The 19,384-nt window shown below is 36.2% G+C and overlaps 2 protein-coding genes across 3 annotated transcripts in view; one reads left to right on the top strand and one right to left on the bottom strand.

Annotated features, from left to right (window-relative positions):
- LOC139771448 (uncharacterized) overlaps positions 1-5,202 on the top strand; it is an 84,119-nt gene extending 78,917 nt beyond the window's left edge. For both annotated transcript variants that reach the window (XM_071704222.1, XM_071704223.1), the window contains 2 exons: positions 658-2,555; positions 2,988-5,202. In XM_071704222.1, coding sequence (XP_071560323.1) covers positions 751-2,555; positions 2,988-3,228 — 2,046 coding nt within the window. In that variant the 5' untranslated portion in view covers positions 658-750 and the 3' untranslated portion in view covers positions 3,229-5,202. The remainder of the gene's footprint in view (positions 1-657; positions 2,556-2,987) is intronic.
- A 7,827-nt stretch (positions 5,203-13,029) lies between these two features.
- LOC139771447 (uncharacterized) lies at positions 13,030-19,021 on the bottom strand. Its single transcript, XM_071704221.1, has 8 exons — positions 18,966-19,021; positions 18,026-18,315; positions 17,318-17,735; positions 16,322-16,726; positions 15,892-16,149; positions 15,564-15,623; positions 15,255-15,347; positions 13,030-13,290 (listed from the first exon to the last, which is right to left on the bottom strand). The coding sequence occupies exons 3-8, from the start codon at positions 17,633-17,635 to the stop codon at positions 13,240-13,242; spliced, it is 1,185 nt and encodes a 394-aa protein (XP_071560322.1). The 5' UTR covers positions 17,636-17,735; positions 18,026-18,315; positions 18,966-19,021; the 3' UTR covers positions 13,030-13,239.
- Between the last annotated feature and the right edge of the window lie 363 nt (positions 19,022-19,384).

Genomic DNA, 19,384 nt, shown 5'->3' with positions numbered 1-19,384 from the left:
TTTATTTTTAATACTATATTACCTAATTTGATGTCCTAAAAACTCTATTCTATTGAGACATACATATATTTTATTTATTTTACTTACGATTATAATATGATATAAAGTATTTGTCGTTATTTATAAAATAATAAATTATAGCAAAAAGTTTAAGTGAGTTAGTATATTTTAATTAATAATTATAAAAAAGGCGTTATAGAAATTTGGAATTATCTGTTCCATTAGAATTTTAATATTACTAAAAACGAATTAAATTTTATTGAACTAAGTAAATTTATCTTAGTTTAATTAAACTTTTTTTAGAACATTATTAATAAAAATTTTATTAGACATTTATTTATCTCTTGAAATTTATACGCAAAATCGATTTTAGTTGTTGATTATGTAAATAAATATATCTAGTGTCACAATATTACAAGAAAAATTTTATTTGAAGAAGCAGAAAATGTTAAATAATCATTTATATTGTCTTTTGGTATAATGTAATAAAAATAAATTTATATTTATATTTATTAACATATTTTTTAAATATTGAAACAAAACCGTCTTTAAAATATGTGCAAATACACATGCTTGTTAAATTCGGCATTAAATATTATTGCTAGTCAACTCTGATTAATTAAAATTCATACAAAATTCTTGCATCTGTCTTCGTAGTTCCGCACCGATCGAGGAAACGCAAATTGAACTGGATACGCGGACTGTTCTGTCTCGAAAGCGAGCTTTAGTGGACTTTTAATCGCCGTCGACATGCCCGTCAACGGAGTTCGCGTGCTGCCGGACATACCGAAGAATATGCCGAACATGGAGATCTTGATCCGGGAGTTCGAAACGGGCTTCTCGACGTCGGCCAGCTGCCGGGATACCGCATCGAAGTTGTCGACTTCGAGCGACGGCAACTTCGTCAAGAAGATTGTCGAAGCTTACGAGTCAAGCGTAAGAGCGTCTAACGACAACAGTCAACGGGAACGAACTGACGAAAGATCTAGTTTCTCTAACGCTCTTGATGTCGTCAAGAATCGGAAGAACGTAGAGAAAAACGGCTCGAGTCCCGCAATATACGACGCGCCCAGCGCGCAATGTCGAAACGACTTTAAGAAAAAATCCAAGATCTTTTTGACTTCATTCGAGGCACGCGAGGTCGAAGATGATTTTGTTATTCTTAATTGGTATCATTCGGAGAGCGACGTAAAAGCAGTTTCGGAGACATGGCCGGGGTCCCCTCCTAAGATCAATATGTACAGCTCCATGAGCGAACTGTCGATGAACGTACAATCCAGTCCTTCGAGGAGGAATGAGACACGGAACCCGAAGCAGAGAGATAAAAAGTTAGAATGTAAAACGAAGAAAAGCAAATTAATGATTTGCTCAAGTCCTTTGGAGAATTTTGAAGACAAAGACTTGGACTGCGAGGATCCTCTTAAAGATATTTTAACAAGCTCTTACGATTCAAGCACCAATAATAGCTACAGAAACTTACAAGCCGATCTATACGGCTTCGAAGACGAACTCGAACTCTCCTCAACTTCATCATCGTTGTCATCGTTGAAGTCCTCCTTGGGGTCGTCGCACAATAACATGTTAAGCATAAATAATGATGACGGTGGTCTGCTGCTGGACTCATCCTTCCAAGACGTAACCGTTACATCTTCCAAAGATATTCCAGAGGCTCGAGATAATCTTCGAGATCCTGAATTGATTCCAAGTCCGTCGTCCAACCGAAAGTCACCGCGAGCGATCGGCGTTTCGCCGAATGAAGATCGGCCGATCAAGCTCGACAACGACGCCCGCGTGACGTGGATATCAGCTCTGGGCGAGAAGCTGTCTCGAAAGAAACCGCTGAAGAAATTACTAAAGTCGGCATTCAACGCTAAACTATTGAGCTACAAGAAAGTGTGGAAAAAATCGGCCGAAGAGAAGCAGCCGAGTGAGCGTACTTCCGACTCGGGATTTATCGATCGGTTTCCGTCCTCTTCGTCCTCTTCCTCGCAGAAATCCTGGTGTTCCGATCCTAACGAGAGGCCATTGACGCCGCCGACCTTTGGAACCTTCGGACGCGCGAAAAACGCTTGCGTCAGCGACAAGACCCGGTCGAAGAGCTCTCGCATGGTCTTGACTGAAGTGCCCCGCGAAGAGTTCACGAGCGATTTTGAGCCTGCCGATTCGACGAACCCCTGGGTACCTTTGCGCGGCGCAACCACCGCCTGCAAAGAAAACCACGGGAATGTCGAATCTTCGTTGAAGAGCCCGATGCTCAAGAATTCTTCGAAGTTGAAAGCCTCCGGTGGACACCCACCGCTTCCCAAGCATCCTTATCTGACCCGAAACGGGATCCCCAAACACCCCTTTGTCGCGGAGACAAAGTTGGATCAAACAACGGAGGAGTTGATAGAGGAGAGGGAAATGAGATGCAACGCCAAGGAACCTGAATCTGATACGCGTGAATTGGAACCGTCGGGTACGTCGCCTGTGTCTCAAGCTGAATTGAGTATCTCGTACTCCAAGATGTCTGGATGTTTGGCTTCATCTCCAAATAACAACTGCGATATACTGAGGTAATTATAATGATAATAATACTGTTATTAGTAATAACACCATGTAGTAACGTAAAAATATGAACGTAATAATATCAAGAGACACGGTAGTGTCTCGCGCCAAGTGTACGCGCAGCGAGATACAGACCATGTAGCTTTACGCGAACCGTCGAGTTGAGATAATAATATTACACATAAAAGACCAGTGATATATATTAATATACGATAACATGATACACAATGTATATTTTAAGATATAATAATAGATTGGCAATAATATTAGAAAAAGACGAAACTTTATTTTGATTTTCTTCATTTTCTATTTTCTGTATAACATCTAAAGACGATAAATAATAAAATAATAGTTTACAAATAGCTCAACAATTTGCAATGCTTTTGAAACACAATCAATTGATTAAAAGTAGATAAATACGTATATATGGATACATGCAGGTCACGTTCGTGCAAGTCAACGTCGGCGCTCGATGGGCTCGTTCCTCAGCAGACACCGGTCAATAACGTTCATACGTTGTGCAACTTCAGCACGGATTTCTTATCTACCATCAGGCGCAATAATCCACACGTGCCGAAAGAGCCCAGCACGCACCGTTACGCCACCGTGAGTCCAAAGAACTTTAGATTCTCCATGTCGCGGGAGAAATCACGGGCGATCGAAAGGAGTTTCGATGCCTAGAAGAGAGCACCGGCGATTCTTCCCCCTCGGGAGAAACTTTCGGCTGGGTGGAATTTTCCAGATTGCGATTTAATCAAACTTCGCTGAAATACGTCACGCTGGATAGTAATCTACTTAAATTACGATCAAGCTTCTCACAATCGAATGTTGGTGTTCGAAAATTAATTTACGACCGTTTGACAATTATTTATGGCTCAAATTGTGCGCACGTCACTTTACTTAGATTTAGGTTCGATTCAATGCCATTGGTTACCGTCAGGTCAACGAGAATCACTTCGATTTAAGCTTGGTTTGCAGTATTCGCTGCGTAAGCGCCGAAATGGTCGACATATCATTAGCAACAAAGCGACGGGTTTACCGCGTCAATTCGTTCCGATGTATTGATATTAATTGACACTGTGCAAATCTCGAAGTACCGTTGTACAATTGTTATGCTCAAGCGAATTCCGATTTAAGAATTTTTGACTGATAATTTGATAAACTCTTGTTTATATATTTATCTATTTATTAAAATCTATTTGCATGTCTACGACGATGCTCAACAAAGTTGAATCTTGCAATAATTATCTTTTGTAGTTTAATAGTTTTATACTACCGATTTCGATGCGAGATTATTCTTGCACGGTTAAAAGAATGGCCTAGTTTACACCGTGCGTTTAGGCCGCGACCTATACCTTATATTCAACCCAAACACGATAGGTCGCGACGATGTAAACAGTTGCGACCTCGCTTGGGTCAGGTCTCTTTTTCGCGTGCCCTGACCTAAATTAGGCGTAGACCTAAAGTAGGACGTAACGCGTGTAAACGCAGGTGACCTAAAGATCGCCTAAAGTGCAGAGAGTGTACCAATAAATACTGGATACTGGATTTTTATCTATATTCGACCAAAAGTATCATAGGTCTACATGGTGTAAACGTTTTGTTTAGAAGCCTATTTTAGGTCAGGGCATAGGTCAGGTCGCGATCAGGTCGCACGGTGTAAACTAGGCCATTGTGCCGCAACTAAAAATGTAATCCGAAAAGTTAAAAATTTGATTTGTACGCGTCTCGTTTGTCTTTAAAAAAAAAAAAAAAAAAACGTCAGCACGAATATTCGGAGAGATTTCCATCAAAGAGAAGTTAAGCGATGACGTATTTTTATCTTTCGCAAATTTTCTACTGGAAAAAACTAATATAATAACATCTTGCTCATTCTTCGTAAATTTTGCGAATTACCATCGCATACGAGATCGCATTTTTAATCTCTCTTTTTCAGCCTTTTAATATTGTATTCAATCTTTCTCGTGCTGCGAAAGATAAAAGGTATTTGACATGTGCGAGCAGTTCCATTTACTTGTCCGTTTCTCTCGTCGAAATCGGTAGGTTCCAATACACGACAGGTTCACGATATCGTAAAGATCTCGTTCGTTTCTCGCGAAATGACACGACGAAGATTCTTTCAAAGATAAGGCCGTGCGAAGAGCGATATCATGTAATCTTTATTCTTACTGACAAGAATACGCTTCTCGAGTCTCTCGTATTTCTTTCGGAAATGTTGAAGAAGATCTCGGGTAGCAGTGAACGAATTATTAGTTATACGATAGCGATTTTGCAGCTCTTAAAGCAGAAACTTATGTATTATTTACTATTGTTAAAGCGTCGTCTACAATACACGCAGTAAGCGTGGAGTAAGGAGTAAGAGTAGGCAGGAGTAAGCATTATAGCCTGTTGTGTCCTGATTGGCCGAGCGTAAGTGTAAGAGTAATAGTAGGAGTAAGAAATAAAATTAATTTATTTCGCTTACGCCCTTACGCCAGCTCTCTTAAACCGAAAATAGCCCTCTTACGCCTACTCTTACTCCTTACTCCACGCTTACTCCGTGTATTGTAGACGACGCTTAAGGGATAAGTGACATTTTGATATGATATTGTATACATCAATTGATTGTACATATTGTGTTCGAAAAATTAATATATGCAAAATATTTTATTCAAATATTTAGAACTTTAAATATTTTTTTCGATAAGTAAATTCTTCAATTATTTTCTTCATTATTATTACAATTAATTAGTGCCAGGTATAAATTATTTCTTTAAGATTGGATTTATTTTGTCAAATTACTTGTCGAAATTATATGAATTTCATTTTAAGGTACTGCCGAGATACATCCTTGGAGAAGTGTCCCAATTCGATAAAAATCATTGATGTAAAGCTTCAAATTCCCCAGTTTTTTCCATAATAGTTAGACGTTCATCAGAGATGTTTACGAATCTAAGATTAATGATATGCATGAAGAACACATCGTCGCGTCGGCACAATAACACCGGTAAAATAGACATTTTAATGATAGGCGAGCAACGTGACGAAATTTATTTGTAGTGTACCTAATAGTCGATTTGCATGAAATTTGCATATATAGCGCTATATATAGCGCTCTCGACAATAATCATCTGGCGGGACGATGGCAAACACGTAAAGATGGGATATGTTTGTACATGTTTGTTTTGCTGGAGGCACTCTCTAATGTAGTGGAAACTGCACGTAACGACGCACCGAGAGACGTTAATTGTCACTTTACAGAATCACGTAAAATTTTCCCGGGAGAAGCTATTCGTTTCGAAGAGCGACTGCCCATTTGAGTTCCATCATGGAACTTACGCCAGTCACTCTTTTAATCCTTCGACGACGACAATACGTTTATTCCGCGGGATTGTTAAAACGTTTAAGCATCTTTTCTTTTAGAGTCACATTTATTTTATCTAACTTGATCTTAAAAAATCAAAAAGCAATGTCTTAATATTGTCAATCTTACTAGTAATTAATCACAATTATTAAATGGTGTCATAAGAACAATATTTTTTAGAAACCAATTGTTAAAAGAATTGTTTAGTCCATCTGAAATTAGTTCGACAGTATCATATTATTTACGTTCTTTGTCGAGGAACACTCACTGGAACTTTATAATTGCTCCTGCGACATTATGATTGTCGATAATTGTAACATGTCGTTAGAGTAAACACTGTAAACTGACAGCTGCTTTTGAGTGGTATCAATATGACAAGCGATAAACTCGGGAATGTCATTATTGTCTATCTACCTCGTCTCGTGAAATTCAATTAAGCCTCAAAACCGTACCGAGTTTGTCGGCTCCGTTCTTCGTCCTCTATGTTCAGTTTGATTCTCGTGTATCGTATTCGTTAAATCTTTCGCTGCATGCACGTATGTACATACTATAACTATCGCAGAACTATCGACCGTAAAAAAATTGACGGTTGGAAAGGATTAATAGAAAGTTGTTTTTTATATTTTTGATCTCCAAAATCAGGATTTAACTATAGAATTCTTACATTTCTATTTTTCCTCTATTTCCATGTATCCACTTTAATCTGCGGGATAAATATAAGATTCGATCGCGGATTATAAAATAAATAATGGGCAGGATCATTTCTTTTCAAAAAATTAATTAAATTTTAAAAATATTGCAGCACGATACGTTTCTATACTTATACTGTCTCGCAGAAATCTAGAACGTTATTTCGCGAGGAATATAAAGCGAGAGAAATGCCAACATTGTTAAAAAATATTAATTAATATTGTCACAACGTCCTCTTACAGTAAAATTCAAATTTTTAAACTAAAAAATTTCAAGCTTCAAAAATTCGTTCCTTTGAATGTTTGCCGGACTCACTCTCGGAACATCGAGCCAGGATATCACGTACGATCGCTCGATGACGTAGGTAGGGGCGTTTGCAGTTTTCCGCCCACGTTTAAAAATGGGCAATGACGTAAGTACATCCATTGAAACTCGCCCACACGTGTACGTACAAAAGGTGATCCCCGGGGGCGTTCTCTTCTATGGATTCTTCAACCAATTTTTCTCTCGAGTCAATTTTTTCATCGCAAAAAAAAAGGAAAAACAATATTTCTGTTTCCTTGAATACTTCCGTGACATTTTAATAGTAAAGAGCATCAATATTCAACGAATTCGAAAGAAAAAGTAGCGCACTATTTTTACGTCCTACACCGAGAATACAGATGATTAATATTATACCGATCCTGTTCGGAAATAAAGTATATCTAACGGGAAAATCGTGTTGTATGAATTACGAATATCTACCTTCGATAAGCCGTATTTAAATTTTTACGATAGGAAAAGTCCTATTATTTAACCATTCAGAGAAAAGGTCGAAGCAGATTTACGGTCCACCGAGCCGTAAATCTCCCTAGGATTTAGGATTCTACTATTTATGCTATTCAAATCCTGGAGGCGACAATTCCCATTATCGAGCAAGCGAGTTAACAAACTTGTTTAACCGAATTAACATCAAACTCTGTACCTCCCCGTAAACCCCCGTAAACCAATGCAAATTAATACGGCGAGGCCAGTCACAACAGTGGTAAAATCGCGGACGCTTCTGTCTTGTATCACATTTTAATCAATTGAATATAATCACACTAACGTAAGACAAAAAAATCTTTCCCGATCTGCTTCTTCAAATTTTTCTTTTGCAAAAGTTTATATTTTATTAAAAATTTAAGATAATCTTATATATATATAGATATAGCAATAGAAAATATTTAAGTAAATTATTATATTTGAAAAATAATTTAATAAACATTAAAAATTAAAATAAAATTTTTCAAAAGTATCCACAATCGAAACTTTACGTAATAACAACTTTACACATAATTCATCTTACTCCAAAAATTGATTTTTAAATAAAAATGTTTAACTTAATTAACTTTTTATAAGGTAGGATTTTCATTCCCTTCGATATAGATATCGCGAAACTGAGAAACCTCCACTACTACTTAATATAATGATTTTTTTTCCTATTCTATCGCGCGATCAGTTTGAACCAGTTGCGTGCAGAGGAAGGAGATCGCGTGCATCTGCTTGAAAGAGAATAACGTCGGCGGAAGCCGGCGAAAGGAGCAATTTTCCGGAACGATGGCGTGGAAAATAGATGCATCGCCATCGTGGTAACATTGCCGACTGCCGATGACGACGATTTTCTCATTTTCTTCCCTTTTTCCTTAACAGCGGCCGTTGTTCGCACTTCATAATGTCCATGAACGGAGCGTCGCGTTTTCCCGAGAAGCCGCCGGAACAGAGAGTTCATTGTTAACGCTAAAACTGTGGCTGAGAAGTAATATTAGAAAAAGCATAAAAAATAGGATTATATTATATCTGTCCAAACGTTCTCAGAATAATGGGGATAATATGAAAAGCTACTTGGAGAGTTTTCAGGTACTCTGTGAGAAACGTAATCCCCCGAGGACATGAATTATTATAGTCTCTTCTTTGCACAGTTGTATGTAGGAACTCGCCTCCTTGTGCGCGAAAATGCACTTTTACAAGAGGAAGAAAACATGTCTTTTTTTCTTTTTTTCTCTTTTAAAAACGCATATATAGAGTCTTTAATATTACGGTTACGGTACCTGCATTTCATCATTGTTCCTCATATCCTTTTTTATCTCTCTTTCATGCTGAATGTTTCCACAAAGAGAAAATTGAGGCATTGTCAATAACGTCAAAAACTCTCCCAACCGTTGTTGAAGTAATGGCGTACTCGAGAACAATAATAATCCAGGTTATATTCGAGGGAGTCATGTGCATGTAAAATATAATGCATTGTTCCTGCAGTATAATGTATTGGCAAAGAAGAAAAATATCGTTAAACATGCGTTTAACGCAAAGAAAGGAAAATGTTAAAGCTTTCGCTTTCTAATAAGCAGATGCTACCTAAGTAGATGACAATAAAGCATTAATTTATGATTAATTCTATTTAAAATCGAAAAAAAATATTTATTTTTTCTACATAATTTCTATATATACATAAAGAAAATTATTCACCCTAGCAATTGCAGTAATTAATATACATCATTTGTAGGCATTTATTCTAATCTTCGAGATAAAATTATTAATTTTTAATATTGCGTATTCCAATTGTTTGACAAAACAGAAGCATAAATAAATTTTGTTTTAATTTAAAAATTCAAGAAAAACTTGCGAAAGCATCTAATATAATATTCGATATGATTCGATCGCTGTATTATAGTATCTCGTAGTTCTATAATATTTAATATTTGTTATAAATATAAAATTGTTAAAGTAAATAGATTCTTTTTTTTTTATTACAGCCACGTGTGGACATTTTCCTTTAAAATTTCCGTATCATTTACGTTGGAGCCTCTGATTATCCCGCCGCAAGCAAGATGAAGTAATACTATGCAAATTCAATGACTTCAAATTGACACGGAACGCCGGGGTTAGAAAGAGATTGCATCTAAACCGTAAGCAAAACACTTTGTTTGCATTCCGCCATTTTTACCGAGCTATCATGTTATTCTAAGATAATATCTTTTGCCATGTCGAAGGATATTGCGAAGAATACTAGAATACTTTGTTTGCGTGTGTGAATGTTTCATTATCTCAACAACACTTTTGAAATATTTCAATCTTTGTTGATAGTAATATTCTTATCTTCTTATAAGTAACATTTTCTTCGTGGCTCATGTAATTGAAATAATTGATAAAATTCTTGATTATTTAAAAAAACATTATTAAAAAATAATTAATTATTTTAGCGAGAAAGAATATGATGTTTTAATGCGTTGCACTTTACTCGTGGTGCACTTTCTCAAGATAAGAGAATATACTTTGAAGAGGAAAGAGAATTCTCTAATATAGCTTTAAAAAATCTAATCAAGCACTTTTGATCTAACGAAGGATAATCTCTTTGATCATGTCGAATCTCGACATTTCCTGATATTATAAAATAATTCGGGATCGTTTGACTTTCCTTTGCAGCGGTGCAAACGTACTTCTACGTTATATTCTGCGGCTTTTGACGTAATCTAGTAAAATTTGCATCAAAGCTAGAATTTAGATGACGAGAATATTGTTTGAAGCAGCTCGCCTCGTTCTCTTCGGTGTTTTTGATACTCTAGAGAATTAGCTTTTCTCATCAACAAAACCTTTCCTAACAGAAGTAGAGTAATTTATTTTCGCGTCACGTCCTTTGGCAACTTTATCACTTCTAATTTAACACAATACGAAATTATTATACTCTGCTACCGAAAAGAGAGAGAGAGAGAGAGAGAGAGAGAGAGAGAGAGAGAGAGAGAGAGAGAGAGAATTAAATGTAATTTTATTTCTCTGAGTTTGTCTCACGGCCTGTAATATAATTCATTAAAATTTAGATTCCGAAATTATTCCGTCAAAATAGAAGAAAAGACTTTACGATGGAGCTTTTTTCGAATTTCTTTCTATAAAAATTTAAATGTTCTCTTCGCCATTGTATATCGAATTCCCACTCTACTTCGCGCTTTGATGCAAACTTATCAAATTTTTCAAGAGCGTTGCACTGAGAGACGTGAAATATATTGTATAAAGGAAAATATGTCAGACACGTGAGATTGTCGGGGCTTTATATTTTTCCTCGATTTTAATATTTCAACATTTCTCATTTTCTCCATCTCTTTCACTTGCAAGCTAACATCTCTTTGCGCAAAAAAGAAGATAAGTGTGTTTACTCGAACAAGAATTATTCGATGAGTGGAAAGAAAAGAAAGAGGAGAGTTACTCGTTATTTATAAGTGAAGCAACAATGCGGAAGAGAAAGGTGAATATTGTTGAAATCTGGGAAATGACCGATATATATTTCAGTTTTCTCCTTCCTCGCTTTTAACGACTGAGCTATCCGCCCGCTATTTGTCAATGTCCAGACCCTTGCCGCTCGTAAACAACGCAAGTCTATCGACGGTTGTTCGAAAGTCCACACGTGCGACGGTAGCGAAATTGGTTCTTTTCGTGTTGCTTTTGACGGTAAACTAATAAAATGTGTCGATATCAACGACACCAAGATGCTTTGGCGATAAAATCCAGTTTGTCGGCTTTATAAATGACGGTCCGTTGCGATCGTAATACAAAGCTCTCTCTATGACCTATAGTTCACATAGATCGTATACGATCGTCGATTTGCTATGCAAAGACGAATTTTTCAATGGATTTTGCCCGTTGTTATACAAGAGAGATATACAGAAATGAGTGACTTGACGCTTTCATTAGCCATAATAATGAAATATTTAATAGCGATACATTCAGGTATATTAGTATTCTTGAATTATTTTTTAAACAAATAAGTAGAGATAAACGATCCAGTTTTTAAATAACTAAGGAAAGATTTTACATTTTAATTGAGTAAATTTAATAAAATAAAATATACGGAAAATATATAAAAGAACGGATATAAGTAATTAAATTAAGTATGTATGATTTTTATTGAACAATTTCTTGTAAAAAGGAATGATCAATACTCACTAAATTTATATTATTTAATTAGTTTTGAAAAAATAGGTAAATTTTAATCTTTAACCTTTATTCGAATTTACGAAAAGAATCATTATGAAGATATATCTATGAGCCAGAAAACTATCGGGATATATTTCTAACATTTTCTTCGTGGCACTCTAATTTGCAGAAATTTTAGTGTGCTGAACTACTCTGGAAATTCTTCAAGCGTTATGAACGATCCTCGATTACTGCAAAGAAGTTTTGTAGAATGCAGATACTGTGTTTTTACGGCATGGCTAAACTTTGCATTTTGTGAAAACTTCATTAATCGCATGAACGACTATGATTATGATAATTGTACTTTGGTATAAAACATAAAACAAAGTTCAATACTTTTCGTTTGAAGAGAAAATTTACGAAATAAAGTAACAAAATTTATACGTGAAATTAAAGCAATATAAAAATGTAATACGTAAATAATATAAAACAGTATTAATTATTAAATAATATATAATTATATTTTTATTATATTTTTCATTCCACACATTTCTCTTACTTCTCATTTCTATTTATAATTCAGGAGAGATCATTTCGTGGCATTCTATATGTTTTGAAACCTCGGATAACCGTATATTACATAATAGTTATATAAACAATTTTAACGATCGATGAACAAATCAACCATAAATTGCGTGCGCGAGATTAATAATTTGCTCGAGGCGAAGTCCTCGCAAGTCAATTCTTCGTAACAGTACTCTGCAATTTATGAAATTGTTAATTTTCTTCGCGTCAGCTTGGAGCATGACGCCGTAACATGCAATGAAAGTAACCGATAGTAAAGCTTTGTGTATATAACGCGATTGAGAATTTATGAAAGTTGATATTGAGCAAGATTGCCGGCCTTAAAAAGCAATTTATTTAAAAATTATTTACGCATTATTTGTATCGTACTCTTTTCTAAAAATTATTTATGTTACTCGCATGTAAAATCGTATATTCTTATGTCATCAAAATAGAATGGAAATCTTTTCAGGTCGTAATTTAATCGATAAATCCTTTTAGATCCGGCTATTCAATTACGATTCTGCGTTATCTTGATGCGGCCATTTCCAAAATTTTCTTCGAACGGGAAATACAGCTTCTTTTGAGTATTAAATCCTAAAGAAGCTGCTGTAATCAGTGACGGGAATAATTCGCATGCAAATGCTGTTGCGCGCAGCCTCACCGTCGCAGCGTACAATCGTGCTACTACTGAGTAAAGCGAAAGTAGCTTAAAGCGGATGTAGTCGAACGGAAAAAACGAGCTTCTGAGGATTCATCGGAAACGAAAAGATTTGACAAGTCTTAACTGAACGTCATCTTTTTAATTTGACATAATAGGTAAACATTATATCATAGAGAAATTTCCAGTTTCTAATTATGCGCGGAAAAATGTGACATCGATTATTCTCGCATCCAGAATCTATTTCACTGTATAAAATTAAACAAATAGATGTTGGTGTCGATATTATGAACACGAAGAATGCAATTCAATCTTATTTATATCATATATGTATATTTATCTAATCTGGTATTATTTGAAAATTGTTGATTCCAAATCAACATTTTTCACATCGGCTTAACATTTTTATATCGATTTAACAGAACACGCGTTAGAACACACGTTAGAAATTTATAGTTAAAATACGGAGATCTTGCGATTTTCCCCTCACTTTTATTGCCAGCGCGCTCTCTCATTGAAGTTGCAGTAGTATAACCAGATACGTGGTCATCATTGAAGCGATCTGAAAGCAATATCGGTCATGTAATGATTTTCCAATATCCGAATAAAGTCCGAGAATGGTATTCGATATATACACTGAGAAAAATCTCTCGGAAAAAGTTAACACAATATTGTAGACCTTATTTTGTCAGATAAGTAACTTTAAATTGTAATGTAATAGAAAATATGAAATACACCGATTAACTACAATTTTGTAGCAAATTTATTTTGTCACATGCAAACACAAAAACTGTGATTCTGTGAAACAAACGCGCGAATTAATATTGTAATATTTTACAGTCTTAAGCAGTTTGTCAATAGATTTCAGACAATCTGAGAATAATTTTTTAGAACAATTTTTTAGACTCATTTACTACAATTTATCCCTGTCCCTATTTGTACTATTATTTGTAGAAGAGATCTTCACAATTGTACTATCTGATGCTACACTTTTTTCTGAGTGTATCTGAATAAATATAACAGAATCGTACAAATTATAATACTATCATAACGCTATTCGTAAATTAATACGATATAAAGTCACTTCGCAATACTTGAAGCTAATCCTTTATTTTATACTGATTATAAAAATAACAATATCTAAAATACACAACAAAAATTGTAAATTATTATTAAACATTCCTGAAATGCGTGTAGAACACGCTGTACAATTTGCGATGTAAATATAAAGAGTATCGTCAATTCAGAGACCATTTCTTGCAAGAAAATCGAAGCTTCGCGTTAAGTAGAAGCTATCATGGCAGCTTTGAGGCTTGTCGGATGCCCTCGAAGTTACGTGCTCGTATAATTGCATTACTAGCTGTAAAGTTTCGCACAAGTATCAATTCTGAACGGCAACGTGCAGATTCGAGTACACACGAGCCTCATTCAGTTTACGGGAAACCGAGGGGTGAAATCGAAGGATGTGTTCCGGTTACGCGATTTAGGAGCGCATTTACACTAACATGTATCCCGAATCTCTCTCGAATACTAGGCCGGGGCCAATTAAGCGTTACTACGTACCTATATCATAGTATTTCAAACATTCACTCGGATTTGTTGTCGTGATATTTGTTCTTAACATCTGTTTACTGATTACAAATATAAAAGCGAATATATAATTACTCGTGTTTATTATATTTAAAACGCACGTTGTTAATATTCCAAGCGAAATCTTTTCTGCAAGTATCGCACGCAGCAATTAATAAAAATATTTATATATTTATATTCGCGGCGAGGTATAGTTATTATTTTATACGCGTATGCCCGCGATATTTCAATTTAAAACTACATTATGTTCGTTTTTAATTTATATTTCGATATAAATTCTAACATTTATTTTCATCTCGCGTTTTGGTATGACTGCTATCTTTACCGCTATGTATCTACATTTCCGCATGGAAATATCACATAAACGTGACGCTTTAATTATCTCGATTGAACCGCCAACGCGACATGGAGAATACGGGAAATGCACGTTCTTCTTTAAGTCGTATAGTTGCCGTGATAACATCGTAGTGAGAAACGTGTTTAATTTTCCACGAAATCACCTGGATAATTCAGCAATTTTGAAATCTTGACGCAATAATTTACGTTTACTCGTAACATCCAGATGAGAAAAACGTAGGTCTTAACATCACGAAGCGTTTATGGTTACTAATCCTTTTATTCTTCGACATACGTGTTCTACATACGTATGCACGTAACGTCGTTCATCCAGTTTCAAACTTTTAGCTAAGTTGAAATTTGAGCGATGGATCGCGGAATTAAACGCTACATACTTGCGATTGTTCTCGCGTGCACAGGAAGTAGAATACTCGCGGTATAATCCGCCTAATCGAAATTCCTAATCCACAACAAGAAGTATTCAACTATTGCATTGTTTAAATAGAGGTCACAAACGTGATTAATTAACATATATATAAAGCCCGAAAAATATATTTCTTACATAAATAAAATATACTTCGCATTGCTTTAGTTTCTTACCGAACATAATAACGGCAACTTCACGCAAAAGCATCCGCCAGCGGAGAACTTTAGCCTTCGGTTCAGAAATTGCAACGACAATTCGACGAAATCCTGTGTTCAGAGAAAAATCTTTATGCAGATTGCAGTCGTATTAAAATAATTGCTATATGTAAATATAACAAAGATGCTTTAAGGAAATAAATGAAATCATAAATAAAGAGAGAATTACATGTGTTGGATAAAAAATTGGATTTTATCTCTGTTGGAAGAAATGAAAAGATAATGTATGCCCAAGTAGTAACGGCTTTATCTACTTCATCTACTCACGTCATTTTTCTTCATCAATTTTACTTGCCACTCGACCTGAATTGGACCCATGCCATTAGCCTGAAATAAATCATGTTCTCACATCCTCTAATTAAAAATACGCTACTTTATTTATATCTAAACACATTAATTATTTTTATAAGATTCTAAATATATTTCTATTTAATATCCGTATACATGTCGGCCGTTATTTCACGTAGCATTGTCCAAAGTTTGCGCGTACTGATTATAAATTCTCATCGCACTCTCGCGTTGTTATCTCGACACTTTTTATCGCTACCTAAAGTATAAAGGAACATTCTACTTCGCATCGGCAGAAAAGTTTTACTTGAGCTGAGGCGAAGTCACAGGCGATATGAAGTAGTAACAGCTGGAAGAGGAATGCCAGTAGCCACGTGCACAAGCAGGAGATCAGCGGCCACATCTGCACATCCCACTGCTTCATGAGTAACCACTGAATTACAAAATACATATTGCTGATGGTATGCAAGCTCAGACTGGCCAGCCAAAAGAACAGCGACCACGAATACAGCGAGTCCAAGTTCTCCGCGGCAATCATCAAATCGTTATACATACTCAGGATCATCTTTTGCAAACAAATAGAAACTGTCATAATCTTGTTTACCACCAAAATGTTTAACTTTGACATAAAAATTAGTATTTTATATGCATACGTATAAAATTCTGTATTACATGTTATTATTTTTTATATTATATAATATCATAATTATGTCATTCTTAAGAAGATTAAACGAAACCTTCTTGCTAATGATCATTCCATTGCCCCTCGCCGACGTAAACGGTAGATTTTGCATCGCAATCGTGTTCAGGTGATGAAACCGCTGGCCTAGAAAAATAGCCATCGCCACGAACTTGTAGATAGCCACCGACGTACCGATATAGGGCATCATGTATCCCATATTGTCGATCCATTTCTCTCCGAAGGCGTACATTCCGAAGCGATTAATGAAGATCCAGATGGCTGCGCTCACAATTACGAGAATCCACGCGACGACCGCGGTCCGCGTCTCTTTGCGAGGATAACCCAATTGTCGGACCTCCTCGTCAAAATCTTGTAGCGCATTCCAAATCCTGACGAAGCTGCGTCTCGTAAATGCCGTCAAGCCCAACTCGTACATCACCACGCTGTAGTTTATGAATATCTGAACGATTTAATTTTGATCATTACTTTGAACTTTCATTGATTTAAAAACTTAGAATTCAGATGCTTAACTTAGATTTGGAAAAATAATACAAATTAAGATAAGAGCATTAAAGCAGATTTTCTCTTCAAAGGATTTAAGTAAATAATTCTTGATTTATTTATTTTTAATAATATACAAGGTGGCCCATTTTAAAAGATGCAGGCAAATATCTCGAAAAATATGAAACATACGGAAAAACGTTTCAGACAAAAGTTGTTTGGTTCGAAGGGGGACATAAGATGGTGTCATTGGTTTGACCTCGGATGGTCGTTTAAAGCTCACGTAAACGACATCTTTAATTTCTTAAATGAAAACCCCTATTTTTCAATGCATATTCTTGTAGCTAATCTCGAGGGCTTTTCAAAACACTATAATAAAGTATTTTTTCGTTAAGAACTTTTGGAATTATGAGGCTTGAAAGTTCTAGTATTTTGACATAAAATATATCATATTTTTCGAGATATTTGCCTGCATCTTTTAAAATGGGCCACCCTGTATATGTATATTGCGAGTAGTCTTCTGCTTTATTTTAATTAATTTCTTACTGACCTTTGTGCTCTCTGTTCTATCAAGAGTCTCGGTTTCTCTCTTGATACTTAGAAACCTGTTAAACACCTGGTACAATGCATAGCTGTAGAAAATAGTGGCGATTGCCGTGAAGATCAGGTTGATGTTCGACGGCACCAGGCGGTCTTGCGAGAAGTTGTAAGGAGCGAAACCGAACACTCGTACGATACAGATCATCGGCCAGGTGGCTCTGTAAAGAGGCGAGTCTGGACCGCGTAGCTTCACTGGCTTCTTCAGCTGCTTCTTTTTCACTTTAGCAAACACGGTCTCCACGTCAAAAGGAAGAGCGTGTAACTCCATGGCCGGAAGAAAATCGATCGACAACTTCGAATCAACAAGATCTAGCAAACATGAGTTTCTTGATGTGGGACTTCACCAATGAAGTGAAACTTGCACCCGTCTATGAAGTATAGATAATTATCAACTACAGCACAATTATTTGCATTTAAAGAAAAAAAAACGAAAGACAAGGACGCATCTTATATTCGAATAGCTCGATTATTAAATGAATACGATAATATACTGTTGAAGAAAAAAAATATAATAAAAATACATTGCAATAGAACGAATAGATAAATATTGAAAAATAAAAATATATAACTTTGTATAATTAAAATTAGATTTTATATATTAATTAGTTGTTTAAGCATGAACATTAAAAACATAGAGTTTAAAATTTCTGTGAATTACTCAGACTATGCTCCGTTCTTCTCCGTTCATCGTAAGAATTTTGCTGTGACGTTGTTCCTTCGTACATACAGATCTGTTGAAGCTAATTATTTGTCAAAGTCGATTAGTGTGAAGAACGCGGCGCGAAAGCAAAGTTTACAATCGCAGGAAGGTCGATAATGTCGCTTCCAATCAGGGTCCATCCTCAATTTCGTGAGTAAACATTGAATCAATAAAGTCCTGAAAAGTCTGTGCGCTTTTGCTTGCAGGTGTCCCGGAAATCACCACGTTCATCGATTAATTGCATTGTCCTAGAAAAGGTAACGTCGTGGGACAATGTGAAGCTACGATAAATAAAACTGTAGGGAAAAAGGTAAGAAAAACGGAGAATCTCTACGTTTTTCTTACTCTTTTCCCCACAGTTTTATTTATCGTAGATTTCCTCCCACAACATATGAAAAACTACGAGAAGAAATGGTATAAATCCAAAGGAAGAAGACAAGTTTATTCTTCTCTTAAGCCGTAGCGCCTCTAACGCAGTCGATCGGGCGCGATAAATTATTACGTTTGCAAAATCCTGGAGCACCTCTCACTCTTTATTTCGGAAGTTAAGCGAATTTTAACGTGGCCCGAGGGCTATTTCAGAACTGTCGTAAAAGCTCAAACTTTTTCGACGAGTTCGACGTCAACTTTCCCCGACGACGAGAACGTTGTAAATCCGAAAAATATATAACCACGCCGAGAGATATAAGGAATAAAAAGATTTATATAATCTCGGAAATAGTACATATTTCCGCCAAAATTCAACGTCCTAAAAATAGACAGCCGAGCTTCCGGCCGAGAGCCCAATGTATTCGCCGAAATTTATCCCTTCGCAACCGCAATGCACGCCGCGTAAATCATTACGTCGCGTAAATTGGAAATTTTCGGGAATGTTTCAGCCCGACCCGCGTGTACTCACCTTGCGCGACAGGTCGGGTCGCTCGAAGCGCATCGATTGTCCAGGACGACGACGTCGCGAGGACTACGAGGACTCGGCGTTTCATGACACTTTCGTCACGCGCGATAAAGCAGGATTAGAGCCACTCGCGTAAACATACCCGCGAGACGCGCACACAAACAATGTATACGCGCGAATACCACCGTTAAATATTATTCCACGTCGGCCCCGAATGAATAATTGAACAGCGAAGAAGAATAACAGGTGGAGACAACCGGTCGAAGCGCTCGCGTATAGTTGTAATTGTATAGCACGAAGAGACAGCCTGTTTGTATTCAAGGCCATGCCGCGTCGCCGTATACCGATTTTATTGCACGGGATGTGTACTCCAGGTTCTTCCGATTCCCATAAAACTTTTATAAAACGAAGAGAGTGAATGA

Source organism: Temnothorax nylanderi, unplaced genomic scaffold (assembly GCF_030848795.1).
Source record: "Temnothorax nylanderi isolate EJ_2023f unplaced genomic scaffold, tnyl_v1.0 TNYL_tig0039_pilon, whole genome shotgun sequence".
In the NCBI taxonomy this organism is placed as follows: Eukaryota; Metazoa; Arthropoda; class Insecta; order Hymenoptera; family Formicidae; genus Temnothorax; species Temnothorax nylanderi.
This window is presented reverse-complemented; position numbering and strand designations above follow the sequence as displayed.

Coding starts and splice junctions, on each gene's coding strand:
- LOC139771447 (XM_071704221.1), bottom strand. CDS start 17,635: ATGGAGTTACACGCTCTTCCTTTTGACGTGGAGACCGTGTTTGCTAAA. Junction 16,727..17,317: donor ATAGAACAGAGAGCACAAAG/GTCAGTAAGAAA, acceptor TAAATCGTTCAG/ATATTCATAAACTACAGCGT. Junction 16,150..16,321: donor GAATGATCATTAGCAAGAAG/GTTTCGTTTAAT, acceptor TGTTTGCAAAAG/ATGATCCTGAGTATGTATAA.